The sequence below is a fragment of the Diprion similis genome, chromosome 2, assembly GCF_021155765.1.
Source record: "Diprion similis isolate iyDipSimi1 chromosome 2, iyDipSimi1.1, whole genome shotgun sequence".
Classification (NCBI taxonomy): domain Eukaryota; kingdom Metazoa; phylum Arthropoda; class Insecta; order Hymenoptera; family Diprionidae; genus Diprion; species Diprion similis.
Genome location: NC_060106.1, coordinates 303,354 through 314,634, shown reverse-complemented (window position 1 = coordinate 314,634; position 11,281 = coordinate 303,354). Strand labels below are relative to the sequence as shown.

Here is an 11,281-nt window from a genome sequence, read left to right as displayed (position 1 = left end):
ACGAAGGCTCGCCGAAAATCGACCGGGATCGTCAGGATCGCCGCTCGTCTCTACACACTCTACGTCCAGCTTTTGTTGCCAGCAGACGTGCTTTCGTTACCGCTCTACCTATTCGCTTTTCTCTACTTTCGCCTATACATTACAACTCAGTGTTCTTCTCTCATCTACCTGCTTTCAACTATCGCCTATCTCTGCTATATCTTCTATCTTCGTAAGTGAGGTTTTTCTTCTATCTATTTTGTGAAGCCACGAATTTACTTGCTTCATGTCTTTTACTCCCTTTTCTTACCCATTATCGATTTTCTCTCTTTTATCTCGCAGTTTGCTCTGCGTGAGCCACGTGGGCTCGTATCGAATTCTCTTCTTATCTCTTATCTTATTCTCTCCCTTGTTATCGAATATTGCAAGTAATTTCGCGACTGGTTAGTTTCTATTATTTGTAATGACTATTATCTATTTCCTTGATTTATCTTGTTTGAATGATTTTCCTGATATCGCTGAATAGCAGCGCCTTACTTATGCTTTCGTAGAATATCTCTGAATACCGTATCTTATTTGAATCTCTGATTTATTGTTCTCAGTAGTGATTGTTAAATCAATTAGCTTATAAAGTCTCTAATTTTGTCTCTTATTTCGTTTCTCGCTATCTAATATCTATTTTCTCTCTGTATCTCTTTTATAATTTCTCAAACATCGTTTCTTTGATTTCTTAATATTTTACTGATTTAAATATTATCGAACATCTTTCTGATTGAATTATTATCGCATATCTTGGAGGAATTATACCGTAAGCGTACCGCGTGCGCGATCTTATATCGCTGCGCGGTATAGCCGTTGTTCTCTTTTGACATTGGAGTATTGTGCCGTACCGAATAACACCTTTTTCACTGCTTTCTTTGCTAATACCGCTGTTACGTAGTTTGTCCGTAGATCTCTAGTTTGTAATATATCGCATTATAATATTTTGCTCTCTATAATACCTGTTCTTGACACGTCAAGATATCTATTTCTTGTTTATCGTAATTATAATATTTCTTCGTATCGCATATATCGCAAGCTAGAACCTACATATTTCTCTAATTTCTCTTGTAATTTCTATCGTAATTTCTCTTGTAATTTCTATCATACCTGTTTTATATTATTTCGCTATACTTGATTATTTCTGACTTCGCTTCAAGTATCGAATTATCTAACTGATTTGTAATCCTTGCCTTTTCTATTAATTGTTATATCTCTTGTTGTCGATTAATTGTAATATCTCTCGTTTTTCGATTAACTATAATATCTTTTGCTTTTCGACTAACGATAATATCTCTTGCCTTCTTTTGCCAATTGTATTTTCGTATCTTCTATCTATTATCGTGCCTCATTATTGTTACACATTGCTGCGATTATTCTGTATTTCTATGTGATCATATCTTTTTCGCTATACCATGCTATTTGATTTGAATTGTAACAATTAGTTTAAGAACCTTAGATTGTGTATTGCATGCTAGCCTATTTCTTATCTGCTTTGTAAACTTGCTGATTGTTATACCGAGTAATAGTATCGCGATCACCCGCTTCATACCGCTAAATTACTTGAATAAATGTACCGCTACCGTGTTATCTCTGAATTCACTTTCTCTCCGGCTGTATCTGAATTTCTCTGCTCGCCTTTTCAATACAATTGATACTATTACCATTTTCTTCAATATTGTGTTTTATCGAATTGGATACGACCCATCCCCTCTACCATTATCTTTACCTGCTGAGTGATCTGTGCAAAACCGTCGTAGAATCTGATCTATCTCATCATATCGTATTCTCTAATTATCGTATCTCTGACGCTACTGCGTCTGGCGCCCAACAATTATCTCTTTTTCTAATTATCGTTTTATTCAGTGATCAGGTCAGTACCTGCGCCGTAGGGTAGCGTGATTATCCCTCCCTCAAGAATTATCACTATTTTCCTTTTCAGTTAATAATCACGTTGCAAAATGGCGCCCAACGTGGAGCTACGCTAATGAAGAGGGAGTATCGCATTCAATTGTAACATGAAGAGTAGTAGAACAAGGAGAGTTCTGCGTATAGATTCTTGTTACCGACACTTACTGACATTCACCCCAGACTCAAACCCTTTCCCCGCGATGACGTCACAGTCCGCTGTACCGACCGAAGATCAAAATGGCGCTACCTTTTTATCAACTGAAGGTTTGACCTTACCGACAGTGTTATCAGCCAAAGGTCAAAATCTTGCTGCTTTACCGACCGTTTTATCGACTGAAGGTCAAAATCACGCGGCTTGACCATTGGTCTCGCTGTCATCCCCCCTACCGACGGTCAAGGTATAGCGGAGACGCCAACCCTTCTGTTCCCAACGTACCTATCTCAGGAATGTTTCGGTTAACCTTGATCGGCTTGCAGTCTGATATTTGACACCCTACATTCCTTAAATATCAGCTCCGAGATGTGTTTTCGATAACCCGATATCAACCACCTAACATTCGACAATTAATAGTTCCGAGAATGGCTTGGGTGAACCACTATATTTGACACCCTACATCCCACAATTAACAGATCCGAGAATTGTTTTCGGTAATCCGATATCAACCACCTAACATTCGACAATTGATAGTTCCGAGAATGGCTGGGGTGAACCACGTGACATTCCGTTCCCACGATATCGAACCACGTGTCATTCTTATCAAAAGTCCGAAGTCTGAAGTGATTTTAACCATGTGACATTCTTTTCCCCTCTCCGCTAAATTTCAAAACGCAAGTGGGGGAGCAGTGTTATAAAAGTTGGAACCGCAAAGGTCAGCGTCAGTTTGAAGCTGTTCTTCATGAAAAGTACTCCGCAACAACAACAACGTGAATTCAAGAAGCGTCTACAACTTTTAATCAAGAATATCGAAGAAGTAAAAGAACTCCTAAAAATCAGATCCGAACTGCATCAACTCACAAGAAGATATGAAGCAATACGACTCAACAGTAACCATCATCATGGACTTCACAAAATTAAATGAAATCGCACGCTTGGAGACTTTGTTGCGATTGAAAAAGCTGGCAGACCTTGACGAATACTACGAGTACGGAGTAAGCAGTGTTCGTCGAGTGAAAACGAAGTTCGACGACAAAGTGGTTGCAGACTTGGAGGATTCCTTTACCATTTTTCTTTCAAACCGGTTGAATAAAGCCCTCCAAGAAGACGAAGAGCTGTTCCAGAAGGTGACCACAGCCAGTAAGGATGCACGATTGCGCATACGCTACCTTGGTGGACCGTATGGCCAACTTGAATTTATTTATGTATGATCTACACATCACGTATATCCACTACCTTGTAAAAGTCATGCGTTCAATAAAAAAATAAATGGAGTTATTATGCGTTTATCATTTAGCGTAAAACCTTCCTCCTCCTGATAATGATATTAGTATGGAAGAAATTATACTCTGAACAGCGGAAGGTGAGGTATCAAATTAATGCATGAATATTTAAAAAAAAGCTTTATTGAAATTACTTTATAACGTTGGTACTATAATTTCATTCAACAGTATCGTCACCAGGATGATATTCCCGCCAGGAATGCGGGATCCTTCTTGTAGATGCTTCTGCGCAGTAGCACAAATCGCTCACCGTCGCCATCCGTACAACATGGTGATTCAGTAACCAATTTTGGAGTAGCATGACGTTTCGAGCTGCACAGTTTGCGTTGGGTATTGTGTGCTCGTCACATCGTACATGTACAGCTGAAGTTTTTTGAATGGTTTGAAGCGATAGACAGCCTAAGTCCAGCAAATCGATGATTTGAACTTTAGGGACAATTTTAAGCAGCCGATCTCGTTTTTCTTCTCCCTTCACGTACACCCTGCGAGCTTTGCTCAGCTCGTATTCAATTGTCCATTCCACTTTCTCGAACGGTATATTTCCACAGCTCCAAGGTAGACCATGAAAATTGCGTTGCAACCATGAATTTTGGCTTTTATATTTGACGTGTAGACAGTCCCATTCGTAAGGTGGCTTGAAGAGAAACGTCGATGGTGGTGCTTCCGAGTAGATTGAAATTAGAGCCAATTCTTTCAACGTGAAGGTGTTGTCGCAAGGTCTACGGAAGCCTTGTATGTCAACGATAAGCTCCATGTTTCAACTGTGAGAGGTGGTGGGAATTAGACAGCTTTTATCCCAACTTTTTCACCCCACCACTGAGTGGGTTGTATTCAACGATTCGATCGTGAACAATCAAGCAGTACGCCGATGTTTCAGCGGAAAAGTTGGCTTTAGCTTAAAATTCAAGGTGGATGTCAACGGGTCCGTACTTCAAGGATTCGTTTTGTTTTGAACAGTCAATAACGAATAAGGAAGCCTTCAGAAGAAATTCACTCCTTGTCAGCAACGGCTCGGGGTTCTTGTCGTAGTAGGTAGCTTGGAAATTTGCGTACATCTCGTACAAGAGTGCGTACAGATTACTACTCATGTTTAGGTTCAGGTTACCGTATGGATAAGATTGTGAGTTTAAAAACAGCTTGACGTCCGTGACATTGCAATAATCGAAATGACTTGCGTTTTTGCCGATCTCGTTCTTTCGACTTGTTTGGAAAGCCAAAATTACATATCAAGGTTTTTCAAGCTGAGTGGAAGTTTTCACAGTCCAAACGTGTTTCGATGTAGTGGGAAGTGAAGGATATTCGTACAATTCCCAACTGCGAATTTCTTCAAATAAATGACAGATGGCGTTGTTTACGAACTGCGTGTTCACAGTCGCTGTTCCATCAGCTTTTAAGAGTCGTCCGTGGATATGGACCGAACTTTTGCCGGGTAATATGCATAAATCCTGATGCTGAACAGTGATTCGAATTTCATCGCTGTTGTTGAATGTTGACAAGGCGTAAGGTTTGTGAGCGTGATTTCGTAATGCGCAATGGATTCGTCGAAAATGACCGGTGTTTGAATGTTTAAGATTTCTTCTTCTATGGTACGTAGCAGACTACGAAACAGCAAAATCGGTTTCCTATTTGCCGGAATTTCCTTTTCCAAAAGGTGTCAGTTTCAAGCCCAGAGCTATCAGAAACTCTACGTTCCGAGGTGTTAACGGTTCGTGAATCGATCGATGACTGACTTGATCGGGACATGTCGACTTACTGATATACCTATTCTTTGGATGTCTGTTATAAACGATACCCATCGTTTATTGCGATTTGATGTGTAGTCCGACAGTTTTAACTTCACCATGAAAATTAACCAAGTCTCCGTCTTGATCCACTAACCAAAGCTGAACGTGATCTATGGTCCTGACGGTGATCGGAGGGTAGATGACGTGCGACGGCACTTCCACGATCTTATATCCTGGTGGGACGGTTGGAAAAAATTCGTGAACAGTGTGTACTTTACGTCCATTGACATGGGCACCCGTAGTAATGCTGCACTCAACTCGCAACGCGTTGACCTGGAGTATAGTTACAGGCACGTCTGATTTGTGAGTTCTATCAGCCTCCAATACACGTGGTGTGAATCCCAAAAGTTGAGCAATGGAATCGTTCGGTTCAAAGTTTAGACTGCGGTTGCATGTGATTCCGCTGCGTAATGTGTTATTGTTGGGCTTAATGTCGAGCCTGATGCTAGTATTTCTTAGCACGTTTTGACGATACTTCTCTATGTCTTCGATCTTGTAGCTGCCGGTAGGTATAGTGATCACTCTATCAGCCACGTAAATTTTATTGTGACCAACATCAACGTTGGGGATTGAATTAAAGATCAACAATTCTACTAAACCAAGAGCATAATCTTATCAGAAGCAAGTTCAATCGGAGGAAAATATTGCGCTTCGAGAATCGAAGAGGTTCCCAAAATTGTTAACGTTAGTGAATCATCCATGGTTGCGAGTGATAGACTGGCTGTGTTGAATTACGCACCATACTTATATAGCTCATCGCTCAAAAATTTCAAGCACAAATGTCCGCATTCAAATGTATCATAATCCTGGTACCTTTCATGATTGTATATAACGCTACCAATACCGAGATATTTTATGAGGTCCGAGGGTGGTTGAAGGTTACCGAAACTGTCAGAGTATTCGATGTTACTGTCACGTTTCTTGTACGCAACCCAGTGTGTTCCCGGACCCTCTTTGTCGTCAAGGTTACCTATAGCTGACTCGTTTTTTCGTGGACCGTTTTTGGGCATTTCGTTCCGCTTAAAAACACCGCGGAAATACGGTATCTTGAAGATTTTTGCATACTTCAACAAGTCCCAATCGGTCAACGCTCGACGTGGTAGCTTCGCATCTAGTTTTTCGGAAGATGGAGAGCGAGACCCGTTTTATACGGTTTCAAATGAAGTCCTTTACCCAAAGCGATAGCTTCCATAGTTTTGTTGTGCCGTTTGCTCTCTTCCAGTTCTCGTTTAGCAGCGCTCGCATCGTTCACAGCTTTTGCTATACCTGCCGCACCACCAGCCATCGCGCCTGTGGCACTGAGTCCAGCGAAAATAGGAATCAAGAATGGTAGAAATCCACCAACTTCTGAAGGTACCGGTAGAACGCGTGGTGTTCGCACTTTACATTCACCACCTGCTTTTTGAACAGCGATTTCAGCCCCCTTGAGCGCAGACTCGATAGCTACTTTTGCATCGTTGCTTGGAATCATAGATCGTTTCGCAGCATTTATAATTTTTTTGAAGGTCACGTTTTTCGGTTTTCAAATTCCCATTCCTAGTTTCGATTTCACTTTCATTGTATTAGCTACCGCCCAAGCCGCTGCTTTCTCGCTCAAATTGGCGTCCGGTGCGAAGACCCGTTTCCACGCTTTTTCAGCCAATACCCTATCAGCCGCGTTCCTGACTTCAAGATTTTCACGATTCTGCGAGTAAGCAATGTCATGGTTCTTGCAAGCTGCGTCGAGAGGATTGATTCCCGGATCAACTCGCGCGAGTCTCTTTGTCAACTTTGTACCAGGTTCACAGTATTGATAACCAGGTACGTGCAATTCGACTGGAAGACTGTTGATGATTTTATTCACCAGACCTTTGCCGCGATGTTGCCGTTTGCTGCTTTGTTTACCTCTGTGCACGATCATGTTCAGGCTTTGACTGACGGGAAAGGTTTAAAACCGAGGTATCTATAGGAAATATGGTCAGTCGTGTCTAAGATGCGGTTCGAGGCACAGCCTACTAAGCTTCCCGTGATAAATTTCGACAAACTTTCAGAGCAAAATGTGAAAAGACAAAAACGGCATGGGTAATTACTTCCGAAAAGTGTGCGTGCAATATTCTGCGGACCGTCTAATTGTGGTAAAACTAATGCGTTGCTCACACTTATAACCTATCCCAATGGACTTAGATTTGAAAATATCTATATCTACTCAAAACCCCTAACCAACCGAAGTACTAATTGTTGAAGCAATTGTTGGACAACGTTGAGAGTATGGAGTATTTTCCTTATACCGTGCGTGAGCGAGTGATTACACCGGACGAAGCACGACCCAACTCGATAATCGTTTTTGATGATGTAGCGTGCGAGAAGCAGGACAATATTAGAGCCTACTTCTGCATGGGCAGGCATCACGATGATGATTGTTTTCTATCTCTGTCAGGCGTACGCGCGTATTCCCAAACATCTCGTGCGCGACAACGTAAACTTACTCGTGTTATTCAAACAAGACGATATGAACCTGAGACACGTATACAACGACCATGTGAACACCGATATGTCTCACATACAGTTCAAAGATGTGTGCTCCGCATACTGAAACGGTGATAAGTACGGGTTTCTTGTGATCGACAAAGACAGCGAGCCCAACCAAGGACGTTGTAGGAAGGGATTCGATTCTCTCATTAGCTTGGAAAAGTAATAAAAATCTTGCGTTTCCAAGCGAGAGACACAGTAGCGTTGCAGACTCAGTTGCGTCAACATGCAGAGCTCCAAAATTGCTGAGCAAAAAGAAGACCTACATCAGATCGCTCGAGCGAGTGCTGCGATCCGTCGAAAACACAGATTGCTTAAGTCGGGCAAGGAATCCACTGCTCGGAAATTGAGCGACGTTTTCAAACCAGTAGTGGCTCCGTTGCGAGAACTGGTGAATATTACAAAAGAGACGAAATCTTTGAAACAAGAAGTGGCAGAAATTAAACAAGAAATAAAGCAGATGAAAAATGAAACGAACAATGAAACAGTCTCGGAATTGGATGATTCCTTTGCTTCGGCAGGAGATAAAACAATTGTAAAAACACCTGTTGATGAAACCGAGAATGAGTATTTCGAAATGATGAGAGATGAGACGAGAAAAAGTGAATTGGACAACGTGTAGGTGTACGCAACCTCTCAACCGGACTAATGAGTGGTGATTCGTTAATGAGTTTTGAGAGTGACCAGATCCGTATCAGGGATATGCTTTACCCAAAAACGAAGGGGTTGCTGGAACTTTTGTTCAAAAAGAAGCCGGACAGGTCCTATTTGAGTGACAGAGATCGGGAGAATAATAGAAACATAATCCTCAAAACGAACGCACATAAAAAGTATTACTCGTCTCACGGAGCTGTTCGAAGCGATAACAGTTACAAATTGAGAAATGTCATTGCCGAATTGTTGGATTATTCACCATCACCTCAGCGAAAGGGTAAAGGTCTACTTCCGCAAGCTATGATTACACGACAGGGCGTTCAAACGGAATACGTTTTCTGAGATGATCCAAACGAGTTAGTGGAGCGTCTTCGTCTACTCCTTGCATCCCAGGCGGCGGGTAATCCGAGTCACATCAACGAAATAATGTCCATTATCGAAGAACTACGCGAAGCAGAAATCATTAATTAAGCAGCTCTTATCGCTTTTGCATTCATATCCGAGATGAGCGTCGATGTGTTCGGACGGCATCTGGATAAAAACACAGCTGCGGGTAATCGCGGTTGTTCACGCGTCCGCGGCACAATTATTGGAATCGCGTCTCGCACGACGTGAACTCCTACAATTCTAATTAAAGGATTGTAGGTACTTCTGGATAAGATATTGATTGACTCGGAGTATAATATTTATATTTGAATATATTTAAGTACGAATCAATATGGTGAGAAGTTTACAGTTGTAGTTAGAAAATTGGTTAGAAGTTAGTTTGTTGAATGAGTTTCGTTTGTTTTCGATAGTTTAATAACGAGAATATAAGTTAGATATTCCCGGAGCCAATGATCTTTAGTTCAGTTTCGGGGCGATGGTACTAGTGTGTACCACCGTGAGGATCGTTTTAGACTGAGGTTTTAGTTTCGAAATATTTCTGAGGTAGATGATAATAGGAGTGGGAGTTTTGGTTTAAGGGTAGGAGACGGAAGTCAGAAAAATTCTTGGTCCTGATTTCTGATTGGTAGGAATATAACAAATTTTCGGATTGGTTGAGAAAATGAAAAGGAATGGCGTAGAAAGTGGGGAGAGGACCAGGTAAGAGTGTAAAAGTTAAACAATAGGCGACCGTGTCGCAGCCGCGTTGTCCAGGCTGGTTCCCGTACACATCTGTTGACCAACTGAGTGTCGTAAAAAATGGGAAAAACCCATGTGGGTGAAATTCGTGCTATGATTTGACTCGCCAAAAAGGTATTTATTACTTGATTTGAAGGTCCCGAATAAGTATATTGTTTGCCAGATGTGGGATAGTTACAGCTGCCGGACAGCGCGGCACGGACTGACCTGGCTGAGGCCATATACCGGGTTCGGCATGTCCGTACTTAAAATCTAATGACTCTACAGCATTTTTGCTATAAAATGTATACGTCGCAACAGCGGTCCTCCCGGTGTCGGATTTCAAATCACTGCGGACGGACATTACGATCTACAGAATAAAAGACTGTGCAATGTCGCAGAACCTGCTGAGCAAAACAATGCTGTAACTTTGAAAATCTTACGACGAAAATTCAACGTGCTGCAAAAACAAATCGACAATCTCGATTAAATGATCAAAGCTTTGGAGATCACGACGGGGAAAGCTTTGGATACCTTCTACGCAGATTTTAAAACAGGCAGAGACCTGTCGATTCGAAACGCTGAAATCATTTCCAAATTGGACACCAGACTAAGAGCATTGGAATATGAACGAGAAAAAGCTAACGCTAGTGACGGAACTGCATAAGCCTGCACGCCGGAATTACCCGCGTCGCCGTGTAGACGTGCGCGGCATCGACGAGACCAGGCAGGCGGATCTTGTTGATATGATGTCATACGCAGGACAAAACAAAGGCTACAAGTATATGCTCACAGTCATTGATATCCTTTCAAAGTATGCGTGGGCTGTACCGATAAGGAGCAAGTCCGGGGATGATGTTACAAAGGCCATGAAATCTGTGCTAACTCAAGGACGTGTACCGAAAAAATTACACGTGGATAGAGGAACGGAATTCTACAACTCAAAATTTGGATCTCTTATGTCATGCTATGGTATCAAACTCTACTCCACGTACAGTAATTTGGAGGCTTCGATCTGTGAACGGTTTAATCGTACGTTGAAAAGTAAAATGCGGAAACGGTTCAGTATGCAAGGAAGCTACAAGTAGCTCGACATCTTATCTGATTTAGTATCGGCTTACAACAACACGAAACACCGAACCATAAGAATGAAACCATCGGATGTCACCGTTGCGAACGAAAGGCTGGTATTACGTCAGTCGTACGGAGGGCTTTGAGCGAAACCTTCCAAACCGGCAAAGTTTAAAACCGGTGACAAAGTTCGAATCAGCAAGTTCAAAAACGTCTCTGAGAAAGGTTACACTCCCAATTGGACGACTGAAATATTCACAATAAGCCAAGTAGAAAATACCAATCCTGTGACGTACAAGCTCAAAGACTATTAAGGTCAACCCATCGCTGGTGGTTTCTACGAACAGGAGCTCCTTAAGGTGGAACATCCGGACATCTATCTGGTGGAGAAGGTGCTTCAGAAGCGGGGAAAAAAATTATACGTCAAGTGGCTAGGTTTTGACTATACACACAACAGTTGGATAAATAAATCTGATATGTAATATTGAATAAACGAAATTATTTTCCAAGTATTTGTCTTTATTTTTACATCTTAGAGGTACAATTCATACCGATGCTCAGTTTAACTGCAGGTCTTGTAGCCCCACGGCAGCGTATCGGTTGTGTTTCGAAATACGATACGCTTATCGTCGTTCCAGCTCAGTGCTACTTTTTTCTGTTCAATGGTATAGACCTGATGCTTCTGACTCTGTATCAGACTCTGACGTTCGACTAAATTTTCGTGTTCTAAAGCACACTTTAAGTAATCATCGAAGGTTATAGTCTTTAACAGGAATCCTTTGACACCCTTGGCT

General features: G+C 41.8%; 1 protein-coding gene across 1 annotated transcript; it reads left to right on the top strand.

Moving 5' to 3' along the window:
- The first annotated feature begins 10,042 nt into the window (after positions 1-10,042).
- Positions 10,043-11,023, top strand: LOC124413798. Its single transcript, XM_046894579.1, has 5 exons — positions 10,043-10,433; positions 10,527-10,603; positions 10,658-10,756; positions 10,835-10,922; positions 10,998-11,023. Exons 1-5 carry the CDS (start codon positions 10,043-10,045, stop codon positions 11,021-11,023), a joined length of 681 nt encoding a protein of 226 aa, XP_046750535.1.
- Positions 11,024-11,281: the final 258 nt, after the last annotated feature.